General features: G+C 37.0%; 1 protein-coding gene across 1 annotated transcript; it reads right to left on the bottom strand.

Annotated features, from left to right (window-relative positions):
• Nucleotides 1–16,727: 16,727 nt before the first annotated feature.
• On the bottom strand, nt 16,728–19,087 carry LOC145005160 (glucan endo-1,3-beta-glucosidase 14-like). The gene is made up of 3 exons (XM_078964211.1): nt 18,730–19,087; nt 17,100–18,139; nt 16,728–16,999 (listed from the first exon to the last, which is right to left on the bottom strand). Exons 1-3 carry the CDS (start codon nt 18,791–18,793, stop codon nt 16,913–16,915), a joined length of 1,191 nt encoding a protein of 396 aa, XP_078820337.1. The 5' UTR covers nt 18,794–19,087; the 3' UTR covers nt 16,728–16,912.
• Between the last annotated feature and the right edge of the window lie 514 nt (nt 19,088–19,601).

Here is a 19,601-nt window from a genome sequence, read left to right as displayed (position 1 = left end):
TTTATTCAATATGTCATTTTATGATTTTTTTTATTTTATTAAATTCCACATATTATTTAAATTTAATAACAAATGCATATCAATTTCATTAATGAACTTTACTTCTGATTTCAAAATTATTAAATTAAAGTATCATTAATTTCCTTTATTTATTTATTTAAATTTAAAAGAGAAAAAAAAACACTTTAATTAAAGTATCATCAATTTATTTACTTCTGATTTCAAAATTACTAAATTAAAGTATCATTAATTTCCTTTATTTATTTATCTAAATTATTTGTTTAAATTTAAAAAAGAAAAAAAAAACACTTTAATTTTTATAATTCAATATATTTCTCACTTTTCTTATAAATTCAAACTTCTCAAATATTTTGAGTTTTATATTTAATTTTTTTTAAATAAACTAATGTAATACATGGTCTCACACCTAGTTATTTAACAATACACAATTTTGTTATATCTTATGTAAAGTCGACTCAAATGAGAATCATCTAAACTATAATTAAAATAAATAAATAAATAATAATGAAACTAAATTCAATAGCTTAAGAATACTAAGTATTAAATAATGAAACTAAATTTAATAGCCTAATAATTCGTCCATTGAAAAAGTGCCATATGGCATTTATATCATCTGAAAATTCAAATCAAGAAAAATAAAAGTAAACTCAAAATTCAAAGCATTTATTAATGCGCTTCCTATAAATATCATATATCAAATTCCATCATCTTCCATTAACACTTTCCGAATTGCAACAATATTCGAAGAAATACACATTAATTTGATGGTTCAAAATCGGAAGATTTAATATAAATTTAGTAGTGTTCATGTCAGTAATAGTTGCATGCATGCACCTTCACCGTACCACAACGCAGACCAGGCATGTTGTTGGTGACGCATTGGGATGGACAACTATATCTAGCGGGGCCTTTGCTTATACCACTTGGGCATCACTTCAAACATTCACCGTCGGCGACATTCTCGTCTTTAACTTCACCAATGGAGATCACGACGTTGCGGACGTTTCAGTTGTAGGATAAGTAATTCTGATTTGGTCCTTTGTTGACCTTGTCTAAAGGAATAAGTGTTGTAGTTGCCACCTATTTAGGACGACATGTTTTTGTCAGTTTTTTTTTAGCTTAGCAGTTTTCCTTTGTTAATTATTTATCTTGTAAGTTCTTGTTTTTATTATCTGAAATCAATAAGAAGAAAACTGGGAATCTTTCCCTACACCTCTGTGTTTTGTTTTATTTGGGTATAAGTTTAAAGTGATCAGAACAGGGGGTCTATACCAACACATGGTATCACAGCCTTCCAGTTCATGCCCAAATACATAAGATACGACAACATGACAGGTTCCAGTCAACAGGTACCAAAAGATAACGGTGGGCTATCGTTCCAGTGTCCATTGTTGACTTCAACAAACTATACCACATGGGCAATCAAGATGGAGGCTATCATGGATGCTCAAGGTGTTTGGGAATCCATAGAATCAATAGTCAGAGTGTCTGTTGATGAGAAGAAGAACAAGATAGCACGAGCTTACATCTTCCAAGCAATACCAGAGGACATTCTCATGCAGGTAGCAAAGAAGAAAACCGCAAAATTGGTGTGGGAATCTTTGAAAATCCGGTACCTGGGTGCAGATCGAGTGCAAAAGGCGAGGTTGCACTCACTCAAGAGTGAGTTTGATACGCTGAGGATGAAAGAAGGAGAAACCATAGATGAATTCGCAGGAAAGTTGAGTGGGATTAACTCAAAATACACCAGTATTGGTGCAACAATAGAAGATAGCACTTTGGTGAGAAAGTTGTTTGATTATGTCCTAGAAAAGTATCTACAACTTGTGGCCTCCATTGAACAATATTCATATTTGGATACCATGTCGTTTGAAGAAGCCATAGGAAGACTCAAAGCTTATGAGGATCGGTTGAGAAGTCATATCGAAACCACAAATGCTGAAGCGGGTCTGTTGCTCACTCGATCTGAAGGGCAAATGGGTCAAAAGTCAAATAAAGGCTCCACCAATTCAGCAGGAAGAGGATGTGGATCTTCTAATGAAAGGGGAGGTCGAGGAGGTTATCGAGGAAGAGGTTCAAGGGGCATAGGAGGTCGAGGCAATCACCAATCATCCCGTGATACAAGCAATGGTCGAGGAAAGGGAAGAGACAAAAGTCACATAAAATGTTTTAATTGTGACTTGTTTGGACACTTTGCATCAGAGTGCCCAAATCCCAAGAGAAAGGAAGCTGATGTTAATCTCATACAAGTATAGGATGAAGAACATGTGCTATTGTTAACTGTATGGGGTGAAGATACAGATGAGTGGGTGTTGCTCAATGAAGACAAAGTATTCCCAACAACAAAAGGGAATGAGAAGGACACATGATACTTGGATAATGGGGCCAGTAATCACATGACAGGGGTGCGAGAATACTTTGCAGCACTTGATGAAAGAATAACAGGGCAAGTGAGATTCGGGGATGGATCCAAAGTACAAATCAAAGGAAGAGGAACAATTCTGTTGGAGTGTAAAAACGGGGAGCAGCAGATAATATCTAAAGTATATTACATCCCTGCCTTGAAGAGTAATATACTTAGCCTTGGTCAAATGACAGAGGTAGGGTACAAAATTGAGATGATTCATGAGTTTTTAAGAGTTCATGATGAAAGAAATCGGTTGGTCATGAAGGTGCAACACTCAAGAAATCGGTTGTACAAGATTGTGCTCCATACTTCACAACCAATATGTCTCAGTGCAAGTTTGGTTGATGTTGCTTGGCTTTGGCATGCAAGGCTAGGGCATATAAATTTTCCCTTGATTGAGTCCATGGTGGAGAAAGAACTGGTGTTTGGAGTGCCGAGAATCAACCGTCCCACACAAGTTTGTGAAGGATGTCTAGTCGCCAAACAAGCACGACAACCGTTCCCAAAAGAAGCTCAATGGAAAGCAAGGAATCCTCTAGAATTGGTACACGCAAACCTCTGTGGCCCAATAACACCCTAAACTATAGGAGGTAATCAATACTTCCTTCTCATAGTAGATGATTATAGCAGGTATATATGGGTGACAATGATCAGAACCAAAAGTGAAGCATTTGTTGCGTTCAAGAAGTTCAAGAATCATGTAGAAGCTGAAGGGAAGTTCAAACTAAAGATGTTGCGCACAGACCGAGGAGGTGAATTCACGTCTAAAGAATTCACTGATTATTGTGACCAGGAGCGAATTAAAATACAATTGATAATGCCCTACTCCCCATAACAGAATGGGGTAGTAGAGTGCCGAAACCAGACGATTCTTGAAGTCACCAGATCAATACTGAAGGCAATGGAAGTACCAGAAAAACTTTGGGGGGAAGCAATACGCCACGCAGTTCAAATCCTCAACAGAGTTCCAACAAAAGGAGTAAAAGGTATGACCCCATACGAACAAATGCAAGGGAAGAAGCCAACACTTGAACACTTTAAAGTGTTTGGCTTTTTTGCCCATGTAAAAGTGTCATTGAATCAGCTCACAAAGTTGAGTGATAGAAGTGAGAAGATGATCTATCTAGGAAACGAGGAGGGAACAAAAGGGTATCACTTGTACTGCACTAATCAGAAGAGAATTTGGGTATCACGTGATGTTATATTCGAAGAGAAAAAGAAAGGAGATTGGGACAAGTCGCAATCTGAAGGCTCAATTTTAAATGGTTGGGTCAGATTTCCCAGTGAAGTTATGGCCCAAGAATGTGTGGTGGGGAACGATCCAATACAAATTCACAATCCAACGAAAGCCACTCACAACCAACATCACCTGGTCAATCACAAGCTAGCAACGAAAGGGGTGAATCACCAAATTCATTTACGGACACCTTATCTCAATCATCGGACGAAGTTCTTAGTGTAGACAAAGAAACATACGATGACACACCAGTCCGTGGTTTTCGGTCCTTGACCGATATATACGAGGAAACGCAAGCCCTACAAGAAGATTCAGAAGTTTTAATGTATGCAGGAGAAGAACCCACTACCTATGAAGAAGCCTCGGGTGAAGAGGAGTGGATAAAAGCAATGAAATAGGAGTTGGAATCTGTTGAAAAGAATGATACTTGGAAGTTCATTCACCTTCCTAAAGGTAAAAAAGCAATAGGTCTGAAGTGGGTCTTTAAATTGAAGAAATATGTTGAAGGAAACGTGACCAAATACAAGTCTAGAATAGTCGCCAAAGGATATGTACAGAAGAGGGGTATCAATTTTGATGAGGTTTTTGCACCAGTAGCACATCTAGAAACAATGTGGGCGTTGTTGGCTTTGGCAGCAAGTGGAGGATGGAAAGTTCACCACTTGGACGTGAAATCAACATTTTTAAATGGGGTTTTACAGGAGGAAGTATATGTTACACAACCAACTAGCTTTGTCATTAAAGGAAAGGAGAACATGGTGTACAGGTTGAACAAGGCTCTCTATGGCCTATGTCGGGCTCCTAGGGCATGGAATGGTAGGCTTGATAAAATATTGAAAGAGATGGGATTCAAGATATGTCCACAGGAGTATGTTGTGTATAAACTCCACAAGTCAAACCAAGTCTTGATAGTTGGAGTTTACGTGGATGATCTGATCGTAACAGGAACAAGTGAAAAGTTGGTGAATGAGTTCAAAAAACGAATGTTGAATATCTTTGACATGAGTGTCTTGGGAATTCTATCCTACTACTTAGGGATAGAAGTTCACCAAAACAAAGATGGCATCACAATAAGTCAAACAGGGTATGCTAAGAAGATTCTTCATATAGCAGGAATGGGAGAGTGTAACCCAACTCAATACCCAATGGAACCTCATCTGCACTTATCAAAGGATGAAGATGGAGTGTCGGTTAATGCTACTGAGTACCGGCGACTCATTGGCAGCCTTCGTTACCTCATACACTCGAGTCCGGATCTTAGCTATTCAGTGGGAATAGTAAGCAGGTACATGGAATCACCAAAGGAAAGTCATTTAAAGGCAGTCAAACATATCCTAAGGTACATAAAGGGAACAACCAACTTTGGTTTAGTGTACAAGAAATGAGGAGATGGAAAGCTTGTTGGATTCAGTGATAGCAGCTATGGAATAGATATTGATGGTAGAAAGGGTACAACAAGGATGATTTTCTACTTATCAGGAAATCCAATTACTTGGTCATCCCAGAAGCAACAAACGGTGGCTCTAAGTTCCTGTGAGGCGGAATTTATGTCAGCAACAGCTACAGCATGTCAAGCTTTATGGCTAAAGAGTTTAATAAAAGAGTTGATTGGCGGGAAAGAAGAGCACGTCAAGATATATGTAGACATCAAATCTGCCATAGCCCTTATGTAGAATCCAGTTTTTCATGGAAGAAGCAAGCACATTGACACCAAATTACATTTCATACGAGGATGTATTGAAAAGAATCAAATTGAGGTGAAGCACATCAGTGGTGAAGAACAGAGAGCATATCCCTTAACAAAAGCCCTGCCCAGACTCAAGTTTATAGAGATGAGGCATCTCTTAGGAGTTGTGAAGCTTGAAGATAAAGTTCAAAATTAAGGGGGAGCTTGTAGGATAAGTAATTATGACTTGGTCCTTTGTTGACCTTATCTAAAGGAACAAGTGGTGTAGCTGCCACTTATTTAGGAGGACACGTTTTTGTCAATTTTTTTAGCTTAGCAGTTTTCCTTTGTTTATTATTTAAAGTCTTGTAAGCTCTTGTTTTTATTATCCGAAATCAATAAGAAGAAAACTAGGAATCTTTCCATGCACCTCTGTGTTTTGCTTTATTTGGGTATAAGTTTAATGTGATCAGAACAGGGGTCTATACCAACATCAGCGGCGACGTACGGCCCATGCACAGCCACCAATCCTATCTCCCTTGCAACCACTGGACCCGCCTCCCTTACCTTGACCACCACCGGAACCCACTATTACATATGCACATTCACAAGCCACTGCCAACTTGGTCAGAAGTTAACCATCAACATCTCCGCCGACGCCTCTACCACTCCGCCATCAGCAACACCCAAAACACCGGCATCTCCACCTACCACCATTCCTACACCTCCGACACCTGTATCCACAACATCGGCATCTCCACCGACCACCACCCCCACAACATCCGATGTTCCTTGTCCCCCCCACCTCATCTCCAAGCTCCAGCCCATCATCACCACCAACTGTCATAACCTCCGACAGGATCACTCCGCCTCCACCACCTAGTGGAGGAACTCCATCTTTCTCTACCATGGCATCTGCCAGTTTCTTGATATTTGGCTTGACTTTCTTGAACTATTAAATTTGAGAAGGAAGAGATACACTTATTTATCCTGTTTATCTACACATTATTTTAATATTGTTTTCGTTCATGATCACTATATGTTTTTTGTCCTATATTTGTTGTGAGGCCTCATCAAAATAAATAAAGATTGAAGATTTTGTTTTATTTTGGAATTTATTCGGATTTTAACTTTTTCTTATTTACTGTAAAAAAATCGCTAGGCAGTAAGTAATTGGTCGATTAGGGTTTAAGTACCAATCGACCTAAGTGAGGATTAATCATGGATTAATGCGAGATGCTAAATCATAAAAGTTAGTTATCTTTTAAAAGATCAAAATTACAAATATTCTAACAAAATAAATAAATAATCGTAAAAAACATATTCTAGCTTTTAACATCATTACGACGAGGGAGATAGAGAAACATATGTGAGAGGTAAAAAAGAAGAGAAGCATATGAGGGAGAGATAAAGATACAAATGAGAGAGGGGAGAGAGAAGAGCCAAGAGCGAAGCTTACCAGTTAGGGTATCCATAATGCATTGAACTTCATAGAATTCAATGGATTGTCAAATCATTTTTCTACATTCCATAAAACTCAATCAATTTTTTCTTATAATGAATTGAACAATATATCTATATAAAAAATCTTATATATAAATCCAGATGTATTAATTTCTTTGCTAATATTTTTGTTATATATAAAGAAAAAAACATCACATCACTCCTCTAGGGGTGGATATTAAATGGAAAGGGCAGGGGCGTACGTACGAGTACGCACAACGTACTCATGCACCATGTAAAATTGTGGAGGCCACCTAGTACGTTAGGTGTACTAGGCTCAGGTGCAAAACCCTAATTTTGAGTTGGTCCCTATATAAAGAACATATTGGTCTCATTTCTAGCCAGCCTTATCAGCCTCCAACCCTCTCTAAAACCTTAATCTCATGTGTGTGGCTTGTGTGTGTGTGTGTTTGCAAGTTTTGAGTGTTCTTGGCTCTTTTAGTTAGAGAAGAAGGTTAGAGAAGAAAAAGGTGTCATCCAACTTCGTGATCTAGAAACTTTCTACCTTTATGCATAATTTTCAGGTATCAAGCTTATACATTGGCTAATGTTCTTCTAGATCTCTTTAGTTTAAGATTTATAAGCTTAAGTCCCTAAGTTTGGATATTTTTGAGTTTGGGACTCTCTAAAGAGTTTAGGCTGTCCTTTCATATATCTTAAGGCATCTAGATGGACAAAAATGCTTGCTTAATCTTCCCTTTTGACTCATGCATGAGTAAAGTAGCGTGGAATAGATGAAATGATGTTTTAGCCTCTCATAGTCATGCAAAGGCTTAAAGCCCACAAATTCATGGAGTAAGAGATTCTAAATAAGTCATATATGTAGTTGGAATGGTTGTCTTAATCGATTAAGACAACAAAAGAGTGGAAATGGAAGTTGGTGGAGTACGTCTGCGTACTCCTAGCTACGCGCAACATAGCCGGATTTCACCCTGCCGCGTGCTTGGTCAGTTGTACACCCAACATTAGGCTCTGTACGTGCAGCGTACTCGTTGGGTGTTGACTTTCTGTTGACCCAGAGAGCGTGCTGTTAGCCCACCGCGACTGCTAATAGTCACCCATGTCGCTAATAACCCATAGATGTTATTTATGTTGTGTTGTATGTCGTATCCTGGGGAATTCACTAAGCTTTGTGCTTACAGTTGTTGATTTATATGTGGCAGGTACTTCGCAGGACCGTGGGAAAGCGAAGGTCTGATTGAACACATGCGTGGGGAATCCACTTAATCCATTAAGTGTTCATTGAAACCTTAAGACCATGATGATCCTCAAGTGTTTAAAAGAAGGGTAAACTAGTCCATTTTTCACTTGAACATTCCAAAGCTCACAAGGCTTGTTCCCAACGTATTGAACACTCAAATAAATATTATCAAGCAAATAAAACATGTGACATCCCCATTTTCATGGCCAGAAAAGACCGATTTTGTTTATGCTTTATAAAAATCATAGTACTTCTTTTAATAAAAATGTTGTGGAATTTGTTCCCAGAAAAACATGATAAATACGTTATTAAAACATTTTCGAAGAAACGTATTTTATTCATTTCAAAACGTTTGGGATGTCATCGTTAATACAGAAACATAAGCATAAACAGAACTTACATTTATTTACACTAGTGATCTACATCTCTTTAAATCTCTCAGTGTAAAGTGACTTCGTATCAACACCTGTGATGTAAATAAACTGAGTGGGTCAGGTTGGGAAACCTGGTGAGTACATAGGGTTTTCAACCCACAATAATATAATTATTATGTTTAAACAATCAAGCAATTAAACCCAATTACCTATCCCCATTATCTTCTTTACTCTTAAGGATCTACCCTAAGAATCAGCTATTTATCGTTCATTCATTCCTAACGATTATCCTAAGGAATCGGCACAAAGTCCATCATAGCCACGGTTTACACAACGGGCACTAAGTCTGCATAGTCTCTAGGGTTTAGGCATCAAGTCTGCATGATCACCAAGGTTTAGGCATTAAGTCTGCATGATCACCAGGGTTTAGGCATCAAGTCTGCATGATCACCAGGGTTTAGGCATCAAGTCTGCATGATCACCAAGGTTTAGAGTACACCGGGTGAGCACGTCGTTCACAACACCTACAGGTTGCGAGCCTGCTAGTGTTCCACTGTACTGTCTAGAATAGTCCGTGGTTGTCATCCATACTCTACTGAATGATGGGGCCATCATTTGGGAGAAAGGCTTCTCACATCGTCCACCTCTCATCCTCACCTCACGGTCTATTTCACTTCTCAACTCATCATCCAACTCATACTCCATCTATTACATCTACCTATGTTTTACTCCAACATTATTGTAGATATAGAATACAAATACAGTTTAAATCATTTAAAACATGTATAAAATCGTTCATCCAGCATAGACAACAAGTATTCAAATAATATGCACTCATAGCACGTAATTTATGTAAGATACTTCGTATCTATGTGTAAGATGAAAGGGACTATGCACTCACTTGAAAGGTGGTGACTCAGCACTCGGGTAGCGCTGCGATACTCTCAAAACAATTTCCTTCGATAAACCCTAGTACCAATACCACTAGGGTTTAGTCTAAAGATAACCGCGACAAATTAATTAGTCTGACTATTATTATTATTATATAAGCGTTAATAACACTCAATATAACTCATAATAATAGCCCAAATAATTATTTTAAGGACCTAATAACATTCCTATAATTATTCGAAAGCTATATTAAAAATTGCGTAAGCATAGCTTACTTACAGCGAATTTTATCGAAAACCGGAACTTTATTTGGAGCAGCGTTTCGAAACCGAAAGACCCTTTTTCTTGGGACTCCGGGAGCCTCGGGGCTTCCCTCGGGAGCTAAGGGGTTTAACTAGGGCTTAGGGGTAGTTTGGGGCTTAGAGAGAGAAAGAAACTAGAGAGAGAATGGAATTTGAAGTGAAAAATGAGTGAGAAGTTCGGACCTTCGCATGCCTTTTATAGGCGCCTGATCTCAGAAATTACGCAGGGCGTACCGAGGGTACGCTGGGCGTACTCCTCGGATAAGGCCTCCAGCTGGGTCGCACGTGGACCGACCTCAGAGTGGATAAGAACCGGAGGTACGCGGGGCGTACAGACTTCGGAAGCTGGGCGTAATATGAGGCGATGTGTCATCATCCAAAGCGAGGACCATGGGCCGCAAGCGACGGCTGTGATCTTGCCACGTCATCGATCCATGCATCAACTTCGCAAATTCACTTCCCAACTTCTAAAAATCATAACTTTCACATACGAGCTTCGTTTTTTACGTTATTTATATCCACGCGAAGGTGGGAACATATTCTACAACTTTCATTTAGACTTCATCGGCTAATTTTGACTCGCTTTTAAATTTTATATTATTAACAGGCCGGGACAGGATTGGTCCGTTAAATCCTCATAACTTCTTCATCCGATGTCCGTTTTTGCCCATATTTTTCTCGTTACACTACTCTTAACGAGATCTTCGATTCTCGTTTAGGTCGTGTCGGCTGAAAACCGCTCGATCTAATGTTCGAATTTCGGGTTGTACACTACTAATCCGAAACTTCGAAAAATCATAACTTCTTCATACGAAGTCAGATTTGGGCGTTCTTTTTATCGATGTTCTTAGTTTAACATATTCTACGACTTTCGTTTAGATCACTAAGGCTAAATCTCGCTCTATCGTAAATTCACTATTTACGCTTCCCGGTATCATGCCGGTTCTGTCGCGAAACTTCAACAGGTCATAAGTTCTTTGTTATAAATCGGATTTCAGTGTTCTTTATATGTACGGAAACCTTGATACATATTCTAAAACTTGGTTAAGATTATTTATTCTAAATAATCTTTTGTCAAAAAGTCGTTTTCGACCCCTATTGCCTCTAAATTCACTAGCCCGGATCTACGGGCGTTACAAAACCCCCCATTAATCTCTATAAAAATGCCCAATCTAACTATGGAATCCTCAATTCCATTCCATGTCCTAAAATTGTCCTTGGGTCGTAACAATCACTAGAGATGGATCCTTGCTAACATTCCTTCATGTTTATGTTTCACTGTCATCTCTTGAGTGTCAATTCATGTTCATGAATATCATTCACTTATTATGTGAGATTCATTATGTAATTATCAATAGATTTCCCAAAATTCCCTTAAGGCCAATTATTCCATAAATTCAACTATAGAACACTCAATCCTTCATGTTCTTGCATTCAAATCATATTATTAGTATCAACTCACGATTATGAGTATCATATACTCATCAAATGCTCACATTCCAAGAATTTCATTGTTTTCATGATCATTTCCCCTAAAATTGTACTCAAATCCAAGTTTATACTTGATTCTACGATCATTGATGTGTTTGAGTATTCCAAATGAATTCATTTTCAACAAACAACATCTAGGTCATATAATACAATCAAATTTCATCATCGGTTGCAAAATCCTCAACTTGGGTTTCTAGGGTTTATGAGGGTTTTCACCCAAATCCTCAAATTCATCAATGGAATGATTGGTTTGAGATTGGAACCATCAAAACCAACCAAAGGGGGTTAGAAATCGAAACCATAATCATCAAATTATACTAAACTCGAAATTGGGGTTTCAACCTCTTCACAACTTCAAATTTTAAGGGTAGTAGAGAAGAGTTTTACCTTACTAGCCTTCCTTCTCTCCTTTGCTTTATTACCTAATTCTCCTCTTGAATCAAGCCCTAAATGTCAAGAAATGTAGCATTCACTGTTAGAGCTCTCTATTCCTTGCAAAATATGTCTAACATGAATGAGGGAAGTGTGCTTGCATCTTATTTCCTTAAATTTTCACTTATGGTCCCTCTAGTTTGAGAATTTTGTTAGTTCTTACCATTACTTTCATTTTCCCAACTCTAACATGTTATTTGATATATTTTAACCACTAACTTCCTTATTTTATTTTTAATTAAATTTTAGGATGTTACATGGGTGGTTCATGGAGTGGAAGATGATGGTTGAGAAACAGACTGGGAACCATGTCAGGTCACTCAAAACAGAAAAACGGGTTGGATTTCTACATTGCTTCATTTGAAAACTTCTGCAAAACAAAAGGTATAGTGAGGTATCGCACTTTATGCTAACACCACAACAAAACAGAGTGGCAGAATAAATGACCAAACACTGGTGGAGCATGCTTAGTGAATGCGATTATATGTTGATTTATCGGAGCAATTATGGGCAGAAGCAATCAACACTACTTGCTATCTGGCGAATAGATCTCCATTAATTGAAATTAATTGTAAGACTCCCCAAGAGGTGTGGTTTGGAAAACCCTCTGAGAACTCTATTTTACGAATATATGGATGACCTGCTTATGCTCATGTGAATAATGGTAAACTAGAATCAAGGACAATGAATTGCATATTTCTAGGATATGCATTTGAATGGAACGGTCATCGTTTGTGGGTTATAAAAGAAGGAAAGATTGAAATTCGTTATTAGTAGAGATGTGACCTTTGAATCTGCTATGCTTAACCAGAGACAAGATGGTACAAGTTTTGCAGGGAACGATCAGGGTGCTAGCCAGAAGGCAGAGCTTGCAACAGAAACCCCACATATTTTTATGTTAAATGAAGAACAACAGGATGGCATGGAACAACATAAACATGAGGAATCCCTTAAACGACCTAGGGAAGAAGTCTCTAGCGATGCTAATATCAGGAAAGACAACTTGAAGAAGCTTCCGGAGAATAAGCTTGTGATGAAAGATTTAAGAGCTGAAAAAAAAAGATAACAAGGATGGAGATTCAGAGTGATAGAATAGCAGGATTGTTATACATTTCTCACTACATTGAGAAAGTATTACGGTCATCTATCATGATCAGTCCCAACATGTTGGTACTTTTTTGGCGATTCGAGGAACTAAGGAGAAAGCTCACTGGGAACTTGTCAAGTTGATCTTACGCCACTTGAATGGATCACTTGATGTTTGTATGGTGTATGGTGCCAATGAACGACATACGGACTTGGTTGGATTGATAGACTCGGACCATGAAAGTGATTTGGTGATAAGTATATCATTGGCGGTTGGTCTCGTTCAGTGTCTTCTTTTGAAGGTGGTGAAACCTATCATGATCTATGATAGGTTATGCATTCCAAAGTCTAGTTCCAAGGAGAATCCGGAAGACATGGTGACAAGTTCATTTCCCCATAGAGAAGTTCAATCTTTGCATGGACTTGGTTGATATTTGTAGGAGGTAAGCCCTTTCAAGGATTAATGGCGGGATGGTAGAGGAAGTTCTTGTTTAAGGTGGAGTTTAGAGGATGCTCAAGTCAAGGTGGAGATTATTAAATGTGACTTGAGCATTTGGAGCATTCGTATAGAACATTTGAGTTCAATTGAGCACTAGGAACACAATGGAACACTTAGGGGTCATGGATCGTACGACAAATGAACAAATCATCTGAGAAAGGGATGGATCTCCTGACAAAGGAACATATCAAGTGACATAGGAAATGATCTTTTAAAAGGAGGTATGGATCACCTGGAAGTGGAATGGAGCATCTTGGTGCATAGATATGACATCCTATGCTTGGATGCGCCACTTAGAAGTCAAGGTGCGCCACTACTGAAACTTGATATGCCACTAAGTGATACGATATGTCACGAAGTGACTTGATATGCTACCAAGTGACATGATATGCCATCAAGTGATAGGATATGCCACCAAGTGACATGATATGCCATTCATGAGGTGGATGTGCCATTGTGGAGATGATGGGCCAACTTGGTGTCTAGATATGCTAACTTGGAAGAGGATGTGCCAACCTTTTAGAGTATGTGCCATCCCTTGATCAAGATGCATCATCCACATGCATTATGCATCATCATGATACAAGGACGCGTTGCTTGGTTCCTTAATATGTTAAGGTATCCCTTGATAAGCCATATGATATGAAGTCCTCTATGATACTTAAGATTGTTCGAGGAAGCTCAGAAGTTGAAGATGTTCAAGGATTATTTCTTGATACGACACTCTTACATCATGGTGTGTCACTATGGATCATGAGTCTCCATCATGTGTGTTACTGATGCTCATGCAAGGATGAATGTTCCAGAAGTTGTTGCATGGCGGGTTGTGATTGGTTGATATCATTCATGGGCCTATGTCTAATAGGCTTGGCCCATTAGGGTTTTAGGTATGATCCCTCAAGTATAAATATGGATGCATGTTAAGTCATTTGTGTCGTGTCTTTTGTATCCTTAGTGAGTAGGACGAATCTCTACTGGTTGTACTAGTAATCTTTGTTTGAGAACTATGTGAATAAAGAATACTCCCCTATTTCCATGGACATAGGTTACCTTAACCGAACCATGTAAATATTGTGTCTTTGTGTACTTTTGGTTTCCTGTGTTATCCACATTACTTCCTAACAAGGGTCATCAGAGCTTGGCAAGTGACATCAGATATGTTCCGAGTCTTGAAAAGTATTGTCTGTTTTCACTATCAACCAAAGTTATGATTATGAAACTTTGATTGGTAATCTTTAAAACCTAGCTATTTTAATCATGCATTTATACGTAGTAATATGATTTTGGTTATTTATTTGATATAATGAAGTGGTTTGGATGTAGATGGTTATGTGTTCAAATCATGGAGTTGAATCCATCATTTTAGGTCAATTATGAATTTATAGTCAATGAAGATTGAGACCTAAAATAGATAGATCTCCATTTAATCTATTTCCATTCTGTTGAGTTATTATTTCTTGTGAAGAATATCGAATTACAAGGTCTACAAGTTAGCTTATGTATCAAAGTGAAGAATAGAAATCATCGAAGTGAAGACCTTTAATGCATGGAAGTATGTGTTTTCTAGTCTACATCGATATATCTTTTTACTATGTGCAGCATTTGTAATAGGAAGCTTCAACGTCGAACTCCACATATAGTATTTTATGAGAAATTAATAGCACTAGTTTTGGAGGTCTATAAATAGTGTTGTAGGTATGAGTGTTTCTTAAAATAGTTCACACACGCTCATAACATTTTGTAAATAGTGTTGTAAGTATGAGTGTTTGTTAAGATAATTTACACACGCTCATAACATTTTGTTATTGGAGCCATTGATTGTATTCATACTTACTTTCCTAATCAATATGAGCTTAAAAGAATGATTTACTTTCCTACCAACCCGGCCCAACATCAACAGATCAAGCACATCGACTTTTACAATCACTTTTTTTGTGACAAAGTGGTCACGGACACATTGGAGTCCTTCACATCCCATCCAATTCTTAGTATGTCAATATCTTCACTAGATGGATGCCTACGATATTATTTGAGTTTCAACCCAATTTAAACATGTGGACCGATCCTCCTCTTATAACTAAGTGGGAGGTTAGTATATGTATTGTATAGCAGCCCATGTCTAGTCCACTCTTGTACAAGCCACTAAACTCCATCTAATTGTCAATTTATTTTAATTTATGACAGAAATCAATTTATAAGAAAATAACTTCTTTCAATGGGTTTAATAATTTCGAACATAACATGTATGGTACATTATGTATGTCACTACAGTTAGGGATGAGAATTTGGCCCGAAAACCCGACCCGAACCGAGAACCGAACCGAACCAGATTAGACCCGAATAAGCAATTCGATTCGGTTTTTGGGTATCTATATAAGGCTTATTCGGTTTTCGGGTTACCCGAATAAAGGCCTATTTGGTTTAAAAGGACCGAACCGAATATGAAAAATCACATTTTTTCCCCTTGCACGATTGCTTATTCGGTCTTATGTTCTATCGACCGTTACCTAAAATACTCACGTAATGTTTAATGTTTAACTTATATACTTATAGATAGATTTTTGGGTGTTTTGGATGTTTAATGTTTAGTGTTTAGTATGTTGCTTAATTACTATATCTTAAGAATGTGGTGGTTGGATTTTACATTTTATATATCAAGAATAGTTAATCCATGTTATGTGTGTTATTCATGTTTATCATAATCATACAAAATACAATATTTGTAATCACATTGTAAATGTTATTTGGGTTATTCGGGTTATTCGACTCCTTAATCATCTTGTACATGTTATTTGGGTTATTCGGGTCGGAACTGAACCAAATCGGATAATACCCGAACCGAACCGAACTCGTATTGCTTATTTGGTTCAGTTTTCGGTGCATATAATTACCCTTATTCGGTTTTCGGTTTATTCGGGTTCGGTTCGGTTCCGACCCGCATAACATCCCTAAGTACAGTACACATACAAAATATAATGAAAAAAAAGAGTACTTGTTGAGAGGTGTTCAATATTTGAGTTATAACCAATAAAAATGGAAAACCAAATCAAGCAAGTTTGAATTTTTAAAGTTGAGATGGTCTTTGGTTCACATTGTGTTGATTTTGGTTGGAGTGATCCCAACTCAATCGTATATATAAATTATTCTTTATAATTTTGTTTATTTTAACATGAAGTGTTTATTGAGTAATAACTCTAATCTAATGCATCACTTATAAAATATTCCACTAACGCAGATTATTTGTTGGGTCGGATCACACAATTCCAAACTTTTAATACATCAACTTCATGCACAACTAAAGTTTAAAAGTCACAATTCCACCTAATCCTATCATTTCATCACCACAAAAGGTATTATTCACCTGACACAAAAGCTAATTTTCCATGTCATATAATTTTGTCAATCGTCCCTTTTTCCTTATTTCCTATCAAATGTCACATAAGGTGACATAACATTTCCACCATGCTAGATTACTACACGTCATGTCTTCGTATGTCTGTTTAGCCTTAAAAACACTTTACAACGTATTTATTAATTTACCTTTCACTTTTACTCATTTTTTATCCATATATTCAGAACAAGTAAAAGCATATGAAGAAACGACATACGATCAAAACTGTAAAAAAAAAACATTAACCACCACCAATTAAGATCCCGATTTGGTGTACGTGGCATGTACTCTATATATATTATCAACTCTTAACTTTAAAGCTTAAAAACATTTTTCTTCAAAAAAAAAAAAAGTAAATATAAAATACATTGTGACAATAACTTAAATAATATCTTGTGATAGACAAATATTTCACAATCTTAGAAATAAGAACAACATTGACACACACGAAGATAAAACCGAGATATATGACCAATGCCAACTTTGAGCTCCAATTTCCTGATAAAAATTAAAATTCGTATTAAAAATTTGATAATATAATTAACTATAAGCCAAAATAATCAATTATATTGATAAAAGAGTAACGTAAGTTACATACCTTGATTGATAGAAGAGAAGAAGAAGAAGAAGAAGATTTGAGAGGTGGAAACCCAATATCATACGTGATACTTCCATCAGGTTTATACAAACCAAAATTTCTTTCAGAGGTGGGACCCGGTTTTGAATTCTCATTAAATAAAGCAAAAATATACGCCTTCAACATACTTTTAGGCCTACGTGGCGTCCCCTTCCTTTTAGCAAGTCTTTTACGCAAATTATAATTATAAGTTCTTGCATTATCCAAAGTTGCAGCTTCTTCATTTGCATCTCCATGAGAAGCCCATCCTGTTTCTGTAACAACAACCTCCATTTTCCCAAATCCCGCATCTTCAAGTGCAGCATATGCTGCATCGATTTGAGCATCAAGCATGTTGTCATAATGAAGATTTGTTTTTTCATCGTATATGCCTTGAGTTGGGTTGAAAAGAGCATAGTTTATATCAATCTGATCTGGGCTTCCCATGTATGCTAAAAAAGGGTATGCGTTTAAACAGAAAGGGGATCCCATTTGTGAAAATAATTCCAGAAGTTTCTTCATGTTTTGTGAAACGTCTTGTTTGAAGACACATGAAGATGGAGGATATGAAGTTCCAAACACAGCTTGTGAATGCGCTGTTGTGATTTGAACTATGGAGTCTAGGTTTAGCTTTTGTGTTGCGTTGTAGATGTTTTTGATTGCAGGGTATAGAGATGTTTGAAGATCTAGATCACCACCTCCTAGAACTTCGTTTCCAACTGCAATTCCAACAATGTGTGTTGAAGGTAGGTATGATTGGACATTGTCTTTGACCCATGTAAGGGCATGATCGGGATTATTGCTTAAGTCTTTCACCATTCCGTTTGGGAGTCCGATTACTAAATCGAGACCACTACCCTTGAATGCATCAAGAACACTGTGATCATAATCGTATATTCTTACGTTCTTTATCTTAGCAGCTTTGAGAAGCCTTACAACTTCATTAGGAGAAGGGATGTTGTCTGCGATTCTTCCGTAGTTTATACCATAAGTCCCTGTGAATGGTTTGGGTGTCACATACCCTGGGAAAATAAGAAAGAATAAGTACTCAACAGTTGCAATGAATACGATCATATAGATTGAATTTGATGATCATATACTTTTTCCCCAAATGTTATATATAGCATATCAAATTTGGAGTTAATGTAAACAAATAGTTTCACAAATGAAAATCAGGATGTGATTCTTTTGACAGTAATGAACTCTAACCATAATCAATCGAGTATTTTTGCCCCAATTAATGGGGATTTATGGTTTTGAGTGTTACTACTCCTTGAATGAAGATATAACTTCAAATTAAACCTAATTTTGTGAAGAATGGTGATTAGAACACTATAACTGCTAAAACGCTAAGAGGAGGTGAATTCACGCTTGATTTGATTTGAGATCGAGTTAAAATTGAGTCCAGATAGTAAAATTCAAGGAGCGTTGCTATATGCGTGTCAAACAGGATTACAATTACGGAAAAGACGACGAAATACGCAATAAAACTCATGATCGATCGATAGAATCATGTTGACTGAACCAAAAGAATTACGATTACTTAGTACGATCAGTTAACTAGGTTTCAACTTTTAAGTACAAATCAGTATAAAAATAAGCAAATTCTTACCTTTTTGAACAAAAAGGAGCAAAAGCAGAAGAAGACATCGACTAAAGGATCGGGAAAACTTCATTTCGGAGTCAATAAAACGACTCCGTCTCCTTTGTTTTCAATCCTCCAACTCAACCATGCCATAAGATAAATTAACTGATCAAATTCTCTCTATCTAGACACAAATATACGTATATTTGTATGTATGTACATGGTTTCTCTCTGAATTAATGCAAAACCGAGCTTCTCTTTCTAAGATGAAGTTTTCTGTCACGGTTCCGGCGACGGCGAAAGGCGGAGGAAAGGGGGGTTTGGCGGTCGTTTTCTTTGGAGTGGACGCGTTTTATAGCCGCGGAGAGATTTTGAGCGTTTTAAGCATTATTGGGGATATTTATTTGATTGAGTATTTTCATTTTAGTACCCTCAACTTTATAGGTAAGTCATAAAGTAGCTTTCTCAAAAACAAATCTCATAAAAATATATGATTATTGCTATAATTTCAAATGGAAAAGATAAGATAATTTGTTAAAATTTTAACACATATATTTTTTGTATTTATTGGTATACACAATTATGTTATATGGAGAAATTATAAAAAGATTCCGTAAATATAAGTATTGTAAGTACTTATGTAGATAATAATACTATTTGGTTGGTACCTTACCTTGGTTGATGAGCCAAAGATGTACACTTGAGATTCTTATTCCATAAGATAACAAAAGGTACAAAAGGTAAAGGCTCCACATTGCAAATAAAGAATTAATGGAAAAAAAGACAATGGAATATGTGGTATATATTATGATATCGACATCTTATACCATAAATGTAAATGGTTTGTGCAAATCGTCTAATTCCATATAGACTAGATAACCTTACTCTATTGGTTGATA

This window comes from Lactuca saligna, chromosome 7, assembly GCF_052625555.1.
Source record: "Lactuca saligna cultivar CGN05327 chromosome 7, ASM5262555v1, whole genome shotgun sequence".
Lineage (NCBI taxonomy): Eukaryota > Viridiplantae > Streptophyta > Magnoliopsida > Asterales > Asteraceae > Lactuca > Lactuca saligna.
Note: the sequence above shows the minus strand (reverse complement) of the source record. Positions and strands in the feature narration are given on the sequence as shown.